A 19,113-nucleotide genomic window follows, 5' to 3' on the forward strand; every position below is an offset into this window, starting at 1 on the left:
AATCTTTAAAAAAAAAAAGTGAAACATACACAGTTTATTCCACTCCTGGGTGTTGGTTGGCTCATCAGAAATGAAAATATGTCCACATAAAAACTTCCAAGTGTTCACAGCAGCTTGATGGGTAATAGCCAAAACCCAGAAACAACCCGAATGCCCATCAACATGAGAATGGGTGAAGGCTCTCAGCGCTGTGGTCTCCCGGGAACACACAGGAACACCACCGGCAATGAAGACACGCCACAGCCCGGGCGGCCCCCAAGACATCCCACTGAGGCTGAAGAAGCCAGGTACAAGACAGCACATGCTGGATGATTCCATTTACCTAAAACGCTAGGAAGCACAGAAGGAAGATCAGTGGTCACTTGGGGACCGGGAGGTGGGATAGGGGAGCTGACCAGGAAGGGGCACAGGGAGGATTTTGGGGTGACTGAAACACCCTGCAACGTAGTATGTTAAATAGTAATAAATGTCCCGGAAAAAAGAGAGCAAAGAAAGAAGCAAAAGGGGAGGGAGGCAACACTGCTCTTGTGAACAGGATGGTGACTTAGCATCTGAGTGCAGTTCCCTAGGAAGTGGGGGCAGGAGCCTGCAGTCATGTGGCAGAAGAGGAGGCTGCAGGTGCAAAGGCCCTGAGGCAGGAGAGTGCCTGTGGTGTTCCGGAGCACAGCTGGGAGCCCTGTGGCTGCAGCTCCCCAGCAACGAGGGGGAGGGGGCGGGGAGGCCAGAAGGACAACGTCATTCCCTCTGAGTAAAGTAAGCCAGCAGAGGGTTCTGAATGGGAGTGTGACATGTTACTTAGGTTTGGAGAGAGCCAGTCTTGCGGCTGCTGAAGCAACAGCAGAAGCAGGGAGCCCAGCGAGGAGGCCACTGCTGAAATGCAGGATCGTGCGGAGGGCAGCTGGGCCCAGCACAGGAACAAGTGGACACATCTGGACATATTTCCGAGACGCAGTAAAACCAACAGGTCTGCTGATGGCTTGAATGTAGACCATGAGGGAAAGCGAGGAGGCAAGGAGGCCTCCACATGTTTGTGTTGTTTTTAAATCATTTTGGTGGAGGTGTAATTACACACAGGAAAATTCAGCGACCGCGAGCTCCCCCAGCACAGCCCGCAGCAGCCACCCATCTGCTCTCTGTCCCTGTGGCTCCGGAGCCTGGCTGGTCCCCTCAGCGTGCTGCACTGGGTGTCCGCGGGCCTTGTGTGCGGTCTGCTCCTCTCGCTTGCTGAGCAGAAGTCTCCCGAACAGGCGCCCTACAGTGTGTTTTTCCAACTGCCAGCCGGAGGGCACATGGGTTTCCAGTGCGTTTGCCAATTCGGAATAAAGCTGCTATAAATGTCTGTGTGCAGGGTCCCTGTAGGTTTTCTTCCCTCTTGGGTAAATTTTAGGAGTCGGTCAGCTGCACGGGAAACGGTCGCCCGGTTTGCGCAGAGGCCGCCCCACGCCGTGTTCCCACCGGCGCCCGGGGCCCCCGCCAGCACGTGGGGGTGTCCGTCCTCTGGGGTTTTCAAACTGAGCTGTTGGAAGGACGGGCTCCTGCCTTTTGCTGGGATGGGAAATTCTGACAGAGGGGAAAATAGGATTCACTTGGGGTCTCGGTAAGGTTGAGGGGCCCAGGGGCCATTTGGGGAGAGCTCGGGGAGTCACCTGTATGGATGGTCGCGGAGCTTCGAAACCAGGGGTACAAGCCAGGTGTGAGCGCCCGCAGGTGAAGAAGGGCGGAAGCACGGCGGCGGCCATCGTGCACACGCTGGGGGACCAGGAGGAGCCTGCAAAGCGGACTTTGCTCTGTGAAAGGGACGACCCTCTCCGTAAGGTTGGAGAGCGCTGAGCCTCTGAAAACTCATTTGTCCTGGCTTGCCTATGCATGACTGACAGGAAATCAGACGCACAGCCCGAGGGGACGTGTCCACGAGCAACCTTGTGACCTTCTGAGCACAACCACCTGGGTGCAGGGGGCAAGGTGCGGCTTGGAGCTGGGAGAGGCCATTCTCTCCTCCTCCGTGTGGAACCCCAGACTGCCAGGGCCATCTGGGGAATTTGGGGAGGGTGCACTTGGCATGGACGCTGGTGAGCTCGCCAGGGCACCGTCAGCCGGGGCAACGGTAAGACTCCTTCAGGTGCCTTGGTGGGTGACAGCACTGATGAGGAGACTTGAAGCAGGAAAAGAGACAAGGAAATGACTTATTCTTGGATAAATTCTTACATCCTGGGGACCCCTGAAACTAAGTGGGGGGACCCTCTGCAGGTCCAGAATTCTTGTGGGCAGGGATGAGCTCAAAGCCTTCGAACTTTAGATAATTCAAATGTGCAGGGCGCCTAGCCAGCTCAGTTGGTGGATTGTGCAACTCTTGATCTCAGGGTTGTAAGTTCGAGCCCCATATTGAACGTAGAGATTACTTAAAAATAAAATCTTGGGCGCCTAGGTGGCTCAGTCAGTTAAGCATCTGCCTTCGGCTCAGGACATGAATCCGGGGTCCTGGGATCCAATCCCACATCAGGCTCCTTGCCCGGGGGGGCCTGCTTCTCCCTCTCCCCCTGCCCCTCCCTCCACTCATGCTCTCTCTCTAATAAAATCTTCTTAAAAAATAATTTAAAATAAAAATAAAATCTTTGAAAAAAACTCCAAACGTGTGTGATTGATGAAATCTGACATGACCATTTTCACAATAACAAAAAGACTTTTCTGTAAAAAAAAAAAAAGGGTTTTCTATAAATCTAAAACTATTCTAAAACAGAGGTTTGAAGCAGGTATATCACTTAGGAATGCAATTAGCTGCAAGTAAAAGAAGATCGACCAGCAGCGGCTTAGAAGCACAGACACATGGAGGGAGGCAGCTGTTGGGAGACTGGATAGTGGGCCCGCCACATCCTCACACTCACAGCTCCTGAAGCTTTGCTGTCACTCCGCCCAGCAGCTTGTCACTTCATGGTGATAAGATGGCTGCTGATGTTTAAGCATCACATCGACATCCAAGACTAGAAGGTAGAGGATGGGAAAGGATGCTAGCTGAATAGGTCCCTTTTATCAGGAAAAAGCTGTCTTCCCAAGAAACCACCCACCAGACATCTGCTTCCCTCTCCTGGGCCAACACTCAGTCCCACAGGCTCTTGCAACTCTGGGGGAGATTGTGGAAGTGAGCGTTTCACTTTTCCAGTCTCGATGGTGGAGGAAGCAAGGGAGAGGCGTGGGCTTACCAGGCACAGGAGGTTGCCACCACAGAAGAGCCGGGCTCAGTGTGTGTGTGTGCTCACTTGCTCTGGACGCGGGGGCAGCGCTGTGGAGTCCCAGGTGTGGGGGTGGACGTCTCCTCAAGGATTAAAGATCTGAGGAGAGAGCATGTGGAGGGACAGACCAAGTAGCCTGCAGCTAAGGCAGCTCGTGCTAGAATGACACTTGTCACCTTGGGGAGCTCTGGGAAGGGCTGTTCTGTGTGGGAGGCTGCAGCAGGTGGAGACTCCTGCCCACTGGGCCCCTGGGACCTCTCCTGAGGAGACCACCAGCAGGCCCAGGGGCTCTGTGGTCCCCGGCGGCAGGTCCGTGGAACCAAAGCAGTGAGTCGCCCACCCGGAGTGGTCCAGATTTGGGGTGTGTTCCTGGGCCCGGCTCCAACCTGGGAGCAAAGGGGCTTCTCTGCTGGTGTGGGGCTGACTCCCTTGCCACCTCCTGGACCCCCCCAGCCCTGAGGAAGGAGTCATTGCATATCCTGTTGCGGTGGGGACCCAGGTGCTGGTTCCCCACTCTGGGGCCCAGCCTGCCCTCAGCCTCCTCCAGGAGGGTGCGCTCAGGAGCTCCCCGGAGGCCCACCGCCCAACTGAGAGAGAACCTGCCCCCACCCGAGTGTCCCAGGGACATCACCATCACCACCCTGGCAGATCTCCGCATCCGGAGGACAGAGGGAGGAGGCAGCGCAGCAAGCCAGGGAGGGGGGGCTGAAGGTGGGAGAGGGGGCAGGGGGAGTGGCAGGTAAGGAGGGGCCTGGGTCACGAAGGGGAGGGCCAGGATTTGGATGTGGCGCTCACCTGAGTCACCGCTCACTCCCCAGGCTGGTTCCCAGATGAGCAGGAGGCCAGTGTGGTGTTTGTTTTTTTATAAAACCAACCCCAAGGCATCTACTGTGATCTGGTAACGACACAACGTCATCAAAACAACACAAGCAAATGTTTCTGAAGCTACTCCCCATAAAGGGTGCCAAACAGCAAGCCAGCCAAAACCCTGTGCTGCCTTCTCAAAAACTCGCTTCACGGACAATTTCTAGCTGGAGACACTTTGTAAATAGTCCTTCAGCGTGACTGGACCTAGCTGTTTTCTTGACTTTCTTTTAGAACCAATCTCTTTGTATGAACCACCATCAGGTTCACAGACTCCTGAAACCAACCACAGAGCCCTCAGTCCGCACATTGCACCGGTTGCAGGGAACCCCAGGTGGGTGAGGAGGGGGTCCCAGACGTGGGGGGCTGGAGGGGCGGGTCCAAGAGGCTGCAGAGGAGGGGGAAGGGGCAAGGCAGTCCTGGGGGAAGGGGGGTGTTAGCTGGCAGACCCTCCGTGGTCCGGGACTGGCTCCCACCCCGTGGGCCCAGGCCAGGTGACTCAAGCCCATCATGTCGCAGGCCTAGAGACCTGCCATCTCATTGTTTTGCTCTGTCTTTGCAGGACGACTCACAGAATCAGCAGTGAGTCACTCCTGCGTCAGCTCCTGGGGGTGCAGAGGACTTGGCTGCCTCGGCCCGAATCCGGGAGACCTGGTTCTCAGGGGAGAGAGGGAGGGGACACCCCACTGTCATATGGGCGGGTTTCTCCTAGCTAGCCCCGTTTGGGAAACCCAACAGGCAGGTTGGGGGCCTCCTGCCTCCTCTCTATGTGGCCTCCCGGTGGGAGGGGGGCATAGGAAAGAAGTGCAAAGGCCAGGGGTCGGAATGACGAAACACAGGTGGACAGGACAGCTAGGTCCCTGGCAGGACCATCAGACAAACTCACACCCACCTGCCCGCATTTTAATCCCAAGTGTACCCCTGCCTCCCAATGTCCCCATACCTGGAAAAACAGGAACGGGAGAATAAATAATTTATTGAAATTGTAATAAATAAGATATGGGGGCAGGGCTACAAACAACTGTAAAAATCGTCAGCACGGATATATACACACAGAAAACAAAGGCGCTCCCGCGGGCAGGGCAGTGCCGGCATGCGGGCGCCCCCCAGAGGCAGGTGGCTCACTTACAACGGCGGGAAGGGCGCACGGGAAAGGCGCACGGTCGGGCGGCTGGGGCCCCGCAGCCGCCGGTCTCCCCAGATCCCTAATGCACGCGGCCCTGGGACGGCCCGGCGCCCCGAGTGGGCCCGTTCCCCTGTGAGTGCCCACGGAGCTGCACCCCCTGCACGATCCTCATCACCCAGGAGCGGTGGGCAGCCAGGCTGATGTAGACGCCGGGCCGGTCGCGCTCCGCACAACCCTCGCCCCAGCTGATGATGCCCGCCAGCAGCCAGGTGCCCTCGACCTGGCACATGAGGGGGCCCCCGGAGTCACCCTGCGGAGAGGAGGCAAGGTCAGGGACCCACATGGCTCAGGGCTGGACAGAGCCCAGGACCCAACACAGCAGGTGGCAAGGGGTTCCCTCAGGGGGCGGATTTCTCTGTCCTGGAGGACAGGCCTGCGGGCTCACTGCTGGTGAGGAGCACTCTGTGCCACACCTTCGCGCTCACAGCCCCCGAGCCACACTGGCATCCTGGGTAGCAGAGTAGGAACTGCAACCAGGACCTTACAGTGTCCGAGCCCGGTGCGGACCGTCACAGCACCCGCTGTCCACTGCCACAGTGATGGGGCTGGAGCTGGTTCTGGGGACTCCTCAGGAGAAGGCAAGCTCCCAGAGAGCGGGGTCCGGCACACCCAAGATGCTCAGTAGATGTTTGGTGTACGGCCGGAAGGATGGAGGCCTGGCTCTGTAGGCATCTGGGGGACTCGCGGGTCCCAGCTGTCTTGGGGAGATGAGCAGCGGGCAGTGATGGGAAGAAGGTGGGGTGCTCACCAGACAGGCATCTCGCTGCCCCTCCAGGTAGCCAGCACACAGCATGTCCTCGGTGATGGCCCCCTGCCCCGCTCCCCGCCAGTACAGGAGGCTGCAGACTTCTGAGTCGATGATGGGAACCTCCAGCTTCTGCAGGGTCTGGGGATGAGGCAGGGGCACTGGGGGCAGGGAGCAGAGGATCAGGCTTGGGAAACCCTCTCTTCATTGTCCCGACGGCCCCCTCCGAGGCAGTTCTCAAAGGCTAATGGCTCAACCCTGTTAGGCTCTCCCAAATGCCTGTGGAAAACCCGAATTCCAAGACTCCACCTCTGGACCTACTGAATCCGAACAGAAGTGTGCATCCTGAGATCCTGAATCTTTAGAGCTTTCTGAGGCCCACAAAATGGTTAGAACCACTGGTCCTAGCTTGTCCTGCCTCAGGCACCGCTTTGTCCAGCACGGGGACTGGAACAGGGAAGTGTTCAATAAATGATCACCCCATGCTGGAGATTATCAGGACCTGAGGAGTCCCCCAAACCCTAGGGGGATTGCAGACCCTGGGGTTGGTCTGTAGACCCCCCCCCCCCCAGCCCGTAATTCCAGTTCTCGAAGGATCCCTGCAGGATGTCTATGGGGAGGCTGCCTGTAACCTCGGACTCAGGGGGATCCCCAGGCACCTGGGGTCATTTCTCTTAATTCTTCTGAAATGTGGTTAATCATTTTTCTTAAACTTTTTCCTCCTAACCACCCCCCCCCCCATTATCTATCTATCATCTTTTTTTGCTTCTCTGCCTCTTACTTTATCTGCCTTGTGTTTCTAGATGATGTTTTCCAGACCTGGTCTGACAATTTCATTTTCACAACGTCCTTCTGGAAATTTCGCCTGCAATTATGGCACGCTGCCACCAGGAGATGCCTGTTCCCCCACAGTCAGCCTGGCCCAACACATGCTCCTTCCAGCCTTTCCTCCATCACCTAATAGCCTCGTCCATCTGGCTGCTGCCACCCCAGAACATCATCACAGATCCCTTTTAACTAGAAGAGACCTACAAGCGTCCATCTAGCTTTCTGAGACTTCCCACCTCTGGGCTGCAGTTCACTTTTTCTTTTGTGTCTGTTGTCAGAAGAGTCTTTTTCCTTTTGCTATGCCTCTGGCCTCTACCCTCTGCTGTCCACTGTACCTGTGTCTCCAGGAGCCTGCTAGCCTCTGTCCCCAGCCACCCCTGGCCACCCAGTAAGGGAGAAGCCGCACCTCCATCATGGATGCTCCCCCAGCCTGCAATCCAGCAGCGCATGTTGGGAGAGAGACGGATGGAAGCATCAGGCAGGCAGATGGGCAGGATTCGCTCAGAGAAGTGGATGGAGTGCTCAAGGCGCACCAGGGCGATGTCCGCACGGGAGCCCTCTTCCCAGGAGTACACAGGGTGGGACTGCACCCAGGCGATACCCACCTCCTGGGACCTTGGGCCAGGGTTCCCCAGCTGCCAGGCCCCCAACAGCACAGAGAACTGGGATGGCTTGTTCAGAGTGCTGGCAGGAAGAGGAAAGGGGGTAGGGTCAGTCAGGAACCCTGGGGGGGGGGGTGCTGGGAAGGGTCAGGGAGTGTCTGGGGGACAACATGCTTATGGAGGCCCACAAGAAGCAGCAGGGTCTCTCCTCTCTGAGAGGCCCTGAGACTGGACAGAGACCAGGAGGCTGGGGCTGAGTGGGGAGCCCGGGGTCCGGGGCAAGAGGCCTGGGGTATCAAGTGCAGGACCGGCGTGCATACCCCTTGAAGCAGTGGGCGGCGGTGACCACCCAGCGGCTGGTGAGCAGGGAGCCTGCACAGTGGTGGGTCCCGTTCTTCTGGATGCTCACGACCCAGGGCCACTCGGCATCAGTGCTGTCCTCACCACCCACGATCCGGTTCAGCTGCTGGGGCTTCCCACAGGCTGGGGGTGCTGGTGGAGGAGGGTCACGTTTTGTCACCCCCAGGGCCCAAGCCTCCCACCCAGCCCCATGCTGTTCTTCCCTGGTCCTCCCCTCAGGCTGGCCTTCCCTCTGCACGCCTCTCACCTGCTGCTGCCCTGCCCTGCGCCCCTCTCCTACTCAAGAGTCTCCGCTCTACCTTCCAGGCCCCCTTGGCTGCCTGCTTTCCGCTCCTGCCCGACCACCCCTTCTGACCTGCCCCCCGCCCAGACAGACACAGACTTCCCCTGCCCCCACCACTCAGGGCGGCCCCACTCACCAGGTATCTTGGCAGCATGGAGGGAGGCTGAGGGCAAGGGAACGAAGGGTCAGGCCAGTGGAGAGGAGCCCCCCAGTGTCCAGGGCAGCTCCCCAGACCCCCATCGTGGGGCATTTCCTGGAGCCTGGGCAGGGCTGACAGAAACCTTGGGCTCTGTCTCTAAGCTGCAGCCTTACCCTCCCACCACCTGTGCTCCATTCCACGACCTGGTGGAGGACGGAGGGCGGCTAACTCCTGGGCGCCTCTCACGGAGGAGTCGGGGAGCACATGCCTGACCCTCTCAGGCTCCCCCCCACACCCAAGTCTGTGGCCCAAGACCCTCTCAACCCCAAGCCCAAGGCCTGGAACAGAAGCGTGTGGACCCAAGAGCAGGGAGGGGGGAGGAGGGGGAGGAGGAGGACGAGGAGGAGGGGGCAGCAACGGGAGGGCTGAGGCTGTTCAGGTCTGCCCAGCGCCTGCCTCAGTGCGTCCTGCAGTCCTGCTGGCAGCCACAGGACATGGCAGAGAGGAGCAAGAAGCACAGAAGGCAAGGGGGAGAGGCACAGAGACCGGGTGCAGGCAGGGCCGGGAGAGAGGGCGGGAAGGTGCTGAGTAGGGAGAAGGGAGGGGGTGGCCCGGGGGGGGGGGGGGCAGAGGAAGGAGGGGCGGCAGGTCCTCAGGACTCACCTGCAGAAGCCAGAAGCAGCAGGGGGGTTAAGATCCTGAGACAGCCCCCACCCTGGGCTGGGGGAGTTCTGGAAACTACCATAGCCAGTGGGGGCACGGGCACAGCTGGGAGAGCAGTCCTGCCTGTGACAGGAGTGTGCAGACTTCCCTACAGGTCACCCCAGGTTTTATCCTGGGAGGTGGAATGCCGTTGGACCAGTCCCCCAAGTAAGTGAGTGGCTCAGTCCCTGCCACCCGGGCTGTAGGTCACAGGAGGGCTGGGACTGCTGGGAGGAAATGAGCCGTTAAGGGGACTGGGGGCTCTAGCGGAGACCCCTACCTCTGCCCTGGAGGAGTGGACTCAGGGCTCTGGTTTAGGGGCTCAGGACCCTGGCTCTAGCTGTGGGCCCAGGATCTACCCCCTGGAGGAACAGGACCCAGACCCAGAGATCTAGGCCAATGGCCTTGACATTGACTAAGAAAGGTCCCCAGTTTGGGAGGGGAAGGGAAAGTCTGGGTCTGCAGCAGCTGGAGGCTAGGGTACGGGGTCTTGCTAAGGTCCCAGGGTCTTGGGGAAAAGGGGGTTGCCCAGAGGCTCAGTAATGGCTCCTTCCTCCAGGGGCCACCATGACTCAGCCAGGAGACCTGACTGAGCCCTGGGCTCTGGGATCCCGTTAACTCACTTCCCAGAAAGCTGTGAATCAGGCCCCCAGTGGCCGCCTGTCATGTGGGTCCTGTCACTCGGTGACGAACAACTCACCCCTCACCTGGACTGCAGGGAAGCCCAGGTGGGGCAGCCCGGTGCCCAGGTGGCTGACTGATGTGGCTGCCTGGGCAGGGTTGGGGTGCCACCCCCACGCCCAGCCTGGCCCCTGCACTCCGGTCAGAGGGCAGCGAGGCTCCACTGGAGCAGGGAGCCTGGGGATGCACCAGATGAGACCTTGTGACCCGGGGTTCCCACGAGTTCCTCCCTGACTCAGCTCCCTGCTCCTGTGATGCCCCCACCCCAAGCAGGGGGCGCAGGCTCACTGTGTATCTCTGTCCTTTTGTTCATTTGATCAACAAGCCAGGTGCTGGGAAGCGGTGCGAAACAGCGGGAGCGTATGGTGTGCCCTGCATCGCTGCATCTCAGCCTCAAATCCCCTTACCACCGTTCCCACTCTGCAGCTGAGGAAACTGGGGCTGGGGGGGAGGGGTGGAGCTGGGGGGAGAAGCGGAGCCTGGATTTGAACCTCAATCCAGAGGCAGGTGACTGGTCCGGACACAGTAGATCCGGAAGGCTCTTGGTCCAGAGGATGGATAGTTTTCACCCAAGGTCCTAGGTGCGGGGGGGCAGGGAGTCTCAGGGGCCCAAGGAGGCACCTGACTCTGGTGGGGCTGCCAGTGAAGGCTGCCCAGAAATGGAGGACCTCAAAACAGAGGCCTGGAGGGCAAGTGGGAGTGGGCCTTGCAGAGACTCAGGAAGGAGGGCTCCTCGCAGAAGAGGGGGAGTCTGGGGCTGGGAGGGGTGGGGGCCCTCCACACCGACCCTCAGTGCACCCCGCTGGGTACACCACCTTGGCCTCTCTGGAGCTCCCCAGCTTGGCCAACATGTTCTGCCCCCACAGCCTGTGGGGGGCCCCCTGAGGCTGCTGCCTCCCCCCGAGGATGGAAGGGTGGCGGGAGTCAGCAACGGACCACCTACCCAGGAGACTGCGACATCACAAAGGATCACTGGTGTTTTACTGGCCCCCCATGCCAAACCTGCTTTGGTGGGAAGGGCAGGAGACAGCCAGGGGTTAAACTGCAGCCAGAACCACCCCTCCGCATCAGGGCAAGCCCCCTGTCGCACCCCGCCCGCCCCGAACAGCCCCCAGCTGATGCGCTCTTCCCAGGACTGGGAGGAGAGGGCTGCTGGAGAGCACCCTCACACAGAGGCCAAGGTGAGGGCTGGTTCTGTGGGTGCTCCCCTCCCCACCTGCCCCCGATCCTGGGTCACCCCTATACTCCATGGCTAGCCTCAGGCTCCCCCAACCCACTTCCTCCCTGCAACTACGGTGGTTGGCCTCCCCAGCTCATTTGATAAGCATTTACTGGGCAACTGCTGTATGCCAGGCCCTGTGCTGGACAGTGGGACACAGCGGTGGGTAAGACACAGGTCCTATCCTCAGGCAGCACGCATCTCCCCGGGGCTGGGCGGCGGAGCAGGTGACGATGGTGAGGAGTCAGGGACAAGGGCGAGGGGAGTCTGGAGGATTCTGCCGGGCCGAACTGGTCCAGACTGCTGCCTCCCCAGTGTCCTCTGTGTAACAGCCTTTCCTGGCACCTGGGTCACTGCCCAGGTGACCCAAGGGGCAGGCATGTGTTCTGAGATGTCGCTGTCCCCAGGACGGGGTGGCTAGGGCCTGGCAGGTGCCACAGGAAATCCTGAAAAGCCAATGAAGACTCTGGCACGGGCCCTAAGCAAGGCCCTAGAGACCGGCTCCCCGGTTCCCAGAGAGTGGGGACCTTGGCGTGATCCAACGTTCAACAAAAGATTTACGGAGCGCCTACTGTATGCTGGAGCCATGCCAGGCGTGCTGGCTGGGCACCTCGTCGCCTGGGCACGCAATCCTGCCGGCCATGTGGCCGTGGCGCCATCTCAGGGCCACCGACGATGTGCAGCAAGGTGCGCAGGATGCACGGGGCTGCAGAGCTGGCCATGCTGCCCCTGAAGCAGGGGCCCGCCACCACCATTTCAGACAGGGCAGACGTCGGCACTGGGCTATCCGTTCATCCCCAACCCCAATCTGCCAGTGCCTGCCGCGTGCTGCAGCGAGCAAACCGAAAGCAACCCCGGCCCTTGTGTCAGGGACGCCGGAGGAAAGCCAGGATAAACTATAGGAAGAAATCATTTAGTCTGATGGGTGATGAAGTCCCGGGGAAGCCAAACCAGGAAGGGGATGGGGCCGGGGGCGGGGGGAGGGTGGCCATTGTGTCAGGAACTCAGGACAGTGCTCACTCCAGTGCTCACTCTCTGGCTGAGTCTTACAGGTGCAGTTGGAGGTCATCCCAGCCCCCAGAACAGCACCAGCAAAGGCTCCGTTGGGTGGGACTGGCAGATTCGAGCTGTGGCAAAGGGGAGGCACAGGGCGGGGGGGGCCTCTCTGTGGAGGTGACTCTGACCTGGGCTCCAGGGAACCAGATGGGGAGAGGTGGGGAGGCTGTTCCAGGGACCAACCAGCTCGTGGGCACAGGGGCGAGCGCTCGGGGGTGCGGGGGGCAGCTGACGGCTCTCAGCAGAGGGTGCTGGGACACACGTGGCCCTCGTGCCTGAGCCCCCGCCCCCAACATGTCCTGCACCCCACATTCACAGCAGCAGGACCCACAGAGCCCCAAAGTGGACGCAGCCCAACGTCCATCTGTGGATGAATGGATAAACACAGTGTGGCCTGTTCACCCGCCCAATGGAGTATTATCTCATTACCCAGCCATAAAAAGGAATGAAGCGCCGGATGCCTGCCACAGTGTGGGGGAAGCCGGAGGACACTGTGCTGTGACAAGAGCTGGACGGCAAAGGACAAATACTGCAGGATTCCACTTGTAGGAGGTCCCCGAGGTCGCAGAGCCACAGCCCCAGGAAGTGGAAGAGGGGGTGCTGGGGGCCAGGGAGGGGCCCGGAGTTAGGGTTCGGCGGGGACACAGTCCTTCAGGAAGATGGAAAAGGTCTGCAGGCGAAGGCGGGCCGTCTGCACGTATTTAATGCCCCCGAGCCATACCCTTAGCAGTGGCGGAAACAGTAATACTGTAATTAAAAGAATGGGGAAGAAAATCTGAATGTCCCCCCTCTTGTGAACACTGGGCTGCAGAGGGGAGTGGCCAGTGCCCTGGTAGCCCCCAGGACAGCAGCGGCCCCGCCGCCCCGCCGTGGGAGCGAGCAGAGCACTCACAGGAGCAGCTAAACGGGAGCTCCTTCCTCCACCCCGGGCCTCAGTTTATCCATCGGTGAAGAGGACTGGTCAGCCCTCCGCCCTGCCTGTCACAAGCGCGGGAGCCACAGCTGCTCAGGTGTGAGCGCTGGCTGAGCAACACCAGGCCGCGCATCTGCAGGCAAGGTTTTCTGGAACCATTCGTCCCTGGCTGGCTGGCTGGCCCTGGAGACGCTCAAGGACACGGCTCACTGGCTGGTGTTCCGTCATTGGTGATGTCCTTCCTCTGGTCTAACCACACTCCTGAACTCTCCTAGGAACCCATATGTCTCCAACCCTGTCCCAGGTCCCACCCAGAGCCCCCTCTCTACCCCAGCCCAGCCCCCACAGCCTGGGCCTCCCATTTTCCTCTGCCTCTGCCCAGGCTCCTCACGGTCTCCCCAGTTCTGCCCATCCCCGTCCTGGCCGCAGAGCTCTGCCCCTGCTCCCTTCCATGCATGGCGTCTTGGGATACTCGGTAGTTCCACCAAAGCCTCAAGTGTCAAGCACGCCGAATCCTCTCCCCATCTTCTGGCTCTCCAGCCCTGGCCTGTGTGGTCTGGGCATGCCCACACCCACGTCCCACCTAAAACTCGGAAATAAAGCTTTCTCCACCTTATAACAGCATTGTCTGTCCTCGTGACATCTCCATGAAGTGGAGGCTGAGCACCCCTTGTTGCCCAGCCTTCCTCTCTCTCTCTCTCAGGGGTCCCCAATTCCCCACACCCTTCCTCACTCCCACACTTTCTAAATGCAGAGCCCCAGCTACCTGACTCTTTGAATGCTGGACTTCCAGGGTCCAGGTGTTGATTATATGAGTCAGGTATCTTTGTGCTGGCTGATGTCTTCCTGGAATAGAAAGCACTGTTAGCTCTTGTGGTCCACTAAGACCTTCAGGCATCTTCCAGGCTACACTTACAGCTGCTCCCCCATCCCTTACTGATCTACTCTCTTCTGCTACGGCTCATCTCTAAGTCAGCTTGCTCCAGAGTTTTCCTTCCATGCCTTAGAGCACTCTCCTAAGTTTTGTTCACAACAGTTTCCTCCTTCAGAAAAGTTGGCTGTACGCTGGGTTTCTTAGGGCTAATCACGTTTTCTCAGTGACTCCCACCTTTCTCATGGAAAAATAATCCATCAGTCTGGGCTGCGAATCACTGGGGAGGAAGGTAGTCAGTCCTCCTACAGAAATGTCACTGGGCTTGTCCACTCTGGGGGCCAGAACCCCTTACCTCCACTCCCTAGTCTATATACCACTTCTCTGGTTGGGGGGAGAATCCTTTCTTTTGCCCCCCACACACCACCACCATGACAAGAATTTCCTCCTTGTGTCTGGCTAAGCTGACAGATCACAGGTAAACTTGGAGCCCTCTTTGCTCTGTTTACCTTTAGAACAGCACGTTTACTAGAGGGATGTGTTCCCAAGGGCTCTGACTGGCCAGCAAGAGCCGATCGTTGTTTCCAGGAAGTCTTCAAGTGGTTGACATCACATTCGTATTCTGAAATCAGGCGTGCACGGGACAATTTACACCACCAAAATCAGCAAAGGCCACGAACAGGCCTTTCCCCCAAGACGGCCCGCTGCAAAGCTCTGACCCGCATGCCGAGTATCACCCACATGACCTGCCTATGCTAGAGCCAGACTCCCCAGCACTCAGCCATGTCTCCTTCCACCTTGGATGGACTGGAGCCTACTCTAACCACAACACTGACATCGGTCTGGAAGGGCTGCGCTTCTCTGTGACCAGGAAGCAGAGGGGAGCTCCGGGCTGGGAAGGGCCAGGGCCAGGGCCAGGCCCAGAGGAGCCTGCTGGGAAGAAGGGCAGAGGGCAACGGGCAAGCTGGCTGAGCTGACTCGGCTGGGTACCCATCACCAGGTTGGGTAGCTCCCAGCACTCTTGGTGACATATCAGTGACTCACAGACCAAGGAGAGGGGGCAGGACCTCAGTCTTGAGGTCAGAAGTCATAGCCAAGGGCTCATGGAAAGGAAGTGAATGCTGCATAGGATCAGCCACGTCTAAGGGCAGGTGCAGAATGAGGGGCCCCAGTCCAGTTCCCAAGGGGAGCTGGTCCCAGAGCTGGGAGCTGCAGGTCCCCCCAGCCTTCCTTCAGGGCTTCCTACGGAGATGTGACCCAGCCCCCCAGGTGACCTGCGCAGCCGAGTCATGCCTACAGAGAGGAAGCATGGAAAACCAGCCCCAGCCTCCCCCGCAGGGTGGAGAGCCACCTCCAACCACGTTCCTCCTCCTCCTCACCCCTCTAGGGCAACGGGTGACTGTTGGTTACTGCTAATGAATGGCTTCTGGGTTAAGTCGGTGTGGTTTCTCCAGCCAGGAAGACAGACAGCTCTGGGGCATAGGGCGGCGGCTGGGATGGGGACCCCTGTCTGTGCTGGGAGTCGGGGGAGGGGGAGGCCCAGAGCACCTAGTAAGGTATAAGGCACCCACTTCTACTATCACTGCCCATCCTTTAAGCCTGTCTGGGTGCTGAGGACTTGGGACTCCTGATGGGCATCTCCAACTAAGCCCGTCTGGGTGCTGAGGACTTGGACTCCTGAGGGGCATCTCCAACTAGGGGACCTTGACATCCCCTCGAACCCTGACACCCCCAACCCCCCACCTCAGAAAAGAGCACTACCATCCGCCTGGGGGGTCCAGCCCTAAGGCGAGCCATCCCAGACTCATCCTGTGCCTCCCCACCCATATCCAACTGAAAAGGAAAAACTACTCTGTACACGCAGAATGATTTTTGACAACAGATGTGTGGGATTTTGCTCACCAAGCAGTTCTCCAATTTTCTGTGGACACCAACTGGGTGTCCTCTGATTTAACTCAATTCACACACCAACTGGACTTGGCACAGACCCTACAGGGTAAGGGCTCAGCCTCACAAAATCCCCTGGACTTCACGTGCCAATCCGGTAGTAGGTCCTCAGGTCACCCACACTTCTGTCCGACATGGCTAGAAGTCCAGGCTTCCCAGGACCCCTCCTCAGGTTCAATAATTTGCTAGAATGGCTCACAGAACTCAAGGAACACTTATGTTTACCAATTTATTATATAATAAAGGATACAGGTGAACAGCCAGATGAAAAGGCACATAGGGCAAAATCAGGAAGGATCCTGAATGCAGGAGCTACCGTGTTGTGGAGTTGGGGTGCGCCATGCTCCCAGCATGTGGACGTGTTCACCAACCTGGAAGCTTCCTGAACCCCACACTTTAGGGATTTTCATGGAGGCTCATCACGTGGGCGTGAACGATGATTCACTCCATCTCCAGCCCCTTCCCGTCCCCTGGAGGCTTGGTCTTTCTGGTGACCGGCCTCCATCCTAGAGCTATCCAGAACCCGCCAAGAGTTACCTCCTCAGACAGACATCCCTGCCACTCAGGAAATCCCAAGGGATTTAGGAGCTCTGGGTCAGGCACTGGGGGCGGGGCAGAGACCAGAGTGTGTATTTGTAGCAGGATCGCACATCGCAGGGCATCCATTTCAAAGACATCCATCTGGAATAAACGTATCACCAGCTGCACGACAAAGCTACCAGTTACAACTAGACAAGGAGCCAGTCCATTACCCTTGTGGAAAGCCCTGGGTGAGCTATATAATTGGCCCTTTGAATGACCCCACTTCTCCCTTCCCGCACCCTAATTCCCACTCTTTGTTTAAATTCACCAGTAAACAGTGAGACCCCAGCCTTCTCTGGCTCGGACTCTAGTAAAGGTAGAGCCCTGGTTGGTGCTCTTCCCTGACTCCCCGAGACCTCACTGGGTGGCCCTAAGGCATACCATGTCCCCTTCAGGGCTTGTGAGTAACAAATCTGGTGTTTTTTTGTTTTGTTTTTCCAGTTTCCTGATGGTTGTTGCTGAGGTGCATCTTGCAATCAATCATAGGAACCACAAAGGCCTAACCAGCCGCAATGTGTCTGGGCGGCGGGGGGGCTGCCAATGGGGGGGGTGGGGATTCCAGCCATGAGCTGGGCATCCAGGCCCTTCTCCCCGGCCGCACAGCTCATCAGCTCTGCCCTGGACGCGGCAACGGCCTCCTCGCCAGTCTCCTCCCATAGCAACCAGAGATGTTTAACAAAACTCAAGTTAGAGCAGGACACTTCCTCCTTTAAAACTCTGCCGGTGCCCACTGTGCTTGGAAGGAGCTCCAGACTCCTCCCTCAGGCTCTGCATGACGGGCCCCCTGCAGTCCTCTCCCGCACTTTCTCGCCTCCTGGCTCACTCCTGTCCAGTCACATGACACCGCACGGGCCCTCCCTGTCTTCGAAGCCCTTTGCCCTCTGAGGGCCTCCATATGTGCTCTTCCATCTACCTGGAAGGCCCTAACCCCATCTTCAGAGTCTGCACCTTCTCCCACGGCTTAGTTCAAGTGGCATTCTCTCCCGACTCTTCTACTCGGCCCTGGGGGTACAAGTGCGAAGATCTGCCCTGGGCAAACAAGATCACACGAGATCCCTGATGGCAGTGCTGGCGCCTCCAGAGATGACCTGATCTTACGGGGTGTGTGCCTTTCTCTGTCTCTGATGAGGCTATTCACAACTCTGTAGGGACAGAACTTAACTGGCAGAAAACAGACAGTAAGGCCAGTAATTCTTGTCTCTAGAAAAGCAGGTCACGTCCCACCAATGCAAATGGATTGCTTCCTCCGTGTCCTGACAGCTTTGCCAGTTTCCGTCAGTTGGCAAATTCATTTCAGCAATCCTTCCCGGACTATAAATGTGTGCTGCTTTGAGCCCTCTTTTGAACAAGTTAATATCTTACTGGTTCCCTCCTTAACTGATAAAAAAATCTCCGAGATGATCTTAGGAAAATCATTTTACCTTTTGGTGAAAAAATTCAATGTCAGCCTGTACATTTCTCTTATAAAAGTTACTATATGTTTGTTAGAAACTAGCTTGGTGAACGATCAGTTCCATGAGGACAGGAACTTCTTTTGCTTGTTGGGAAAAACCGTGAAAGACTTTGAGACGTGCAAAGAAGGTAACAGGCTGTGCTTCCAGCAGGGGCTGAGCACAGAGAGCAGGTCCTCTGGAGCTACCCAATTCTACAGGGTCTCTGTGCTGTTGTCTTCCACTAGGCTATTTTACCACTACATTTTCCCCTCCAACCTGTGAAAAAGAGGATTCTCAATATCACGTTTTCTTGCTCTGTAGGATACTGACCAGTTCTGCATCCAGTTTTCAGATTTCAGCACTCCTGATTTCCTTTATGTGTCCTCTTCAGATTCCCTTTTAAACCAGTTTTGACAACCTCTTGGTTTCCTCATTCATTAATGAGTTAAAATTTTTGACACATGCCCATTTTGTATTTATTTGAAAGTCATGCCTTTACCTTTCTGAAAATTACATTAAAAAAAAAAAAGATTTTAGGAACGCCTCAGTGGCTCAGTCGGTTAAGTGTCTGCCTTCCGCTCAGGTCATGATCCCAGGGCCCTGGGATCCAGCCCCACATCGGGCTCCCTGCTCGGCCAGGAGCCTGCTTTTCCCTCTCCTTCTGCCGCCGCCCCACCCCCACCCCCGCTTGTGATCTCTCTCTCTGTGTCAAATAAATAAATAAATAAAAATAAAAATAAAAAAAAAAAGATTTTATTTTTAAATAATCTCTATGCCCAATGTGGGGCTTAAACCCACAACCCTGAGATCAATAGTCACACGCTCCACCAACTGAGCCAGCCAGGTGCCCTTTGAAAATTACATTTTTAATGTCTATTATATCCCCAGTGCTTGGCATGTAATGGCAATTTTGTTGAATAAATTAATTAAATGAAATAGTTTACAAATTTGTATTTAATTAATAAAGCAGGTTGCAAATTCTATTTTTTCCTTTTTATATTATTTCAATCATGCTATTATATTAATCTGCTTTTAAAATTTAACATATTTTGGTATCCCATGTCAGTAAACTATTCATTCATAACACGACTGTTAATGCCATGTAATATTCCACTGTATAATTTACCCAAGGCTGTGTCCTCTGATACTGGACATTCTTTTTATTGTTGTATATAATACTTCAGTAAACAACCTTGTTCATAAATCCTTAAAAAACATCTGATTAGTTCCTCAAGTTATGTTCCTAGTAGGGATATCACTAGGTCATAAACTTATTTGATATGTATTGTCAAACTACTCTCTTTTCTAAAAACACTCTTCTAGAGTTGTGTAGTGATTTCTTTTTTTCCCCTTTCTTTACCATGGAAAAATAGAATGCAAGTATTTTCCCTCATACCCTGGCAGGGTTTGAAGGCTCAGTCTTCCTTGCCCTTAAGGAAAGAACTAGCTCTCCAGTTGCTAATGATGTGGTGTCA

General features: G+C 56.8%; 1 protein-coding gene and 1 non-coding gene across 2 annotated transcripts; both read right to left on the reverse strand.

Moving 5' to 3' along the window:
- Positions 1-4: 4 nt before the first annotated feature.
- LOC118530039 (brain-specific serine protease 4-like) lies at positions 5-12,314 on the reverse strand. The gene is made up of 8 exons (XM_078074949.1): positions 8,898-12,314; positions 8,232-8,258; positions 7,773-7,944; positions 7,257-7,534; positions 6,026-6,183; positions 4,023-5,527; positions 3,198-3,326; positions 5-2,978 (listed from the first exon to the last, which is right to left on the reverse strand). Exons 1-6 carry the CDS (start codon positions 8,977-8,979, stop codon positions 5,297-5,299), a joined length of 948 nt encoding a protein of 315 aa, XP_077931075.1. The 5' UTR covers positions 8,980-12,314; the 3' UTR covers positions 5-2,978; positions 3,198-3,326; positions 4,023-5,296.
- Positions 12,315-18,411: 6,097 nt separating this feature from the next.
- Positions 18,412-18,484, reverse strand: TRNAN-AUU (transfer RNA asparagine (anticodon AUU)). Its single transcript has one exon. It is a non-coding gene; the product is annotated as a tRNA-Asn (tRNA).
- Positions 18,485-19,113: the final 629 nt, after the last annotated feature.

Source organism: Halichoerus grypus, chromosome 6 (genome assembly GCF_964656455.1).
Source record: "Halichoerus grypus chromosome 6, mHalGry1.hap1.1, whole genome shotgun sequence".
Classification (NCBI taxonomy): domain Eukaryota; kingdom Metazoa; phylum Chordata; class Mammalia; order Carnivora; family Phocidae; genus Halichoerus; species Halichoerus grypus.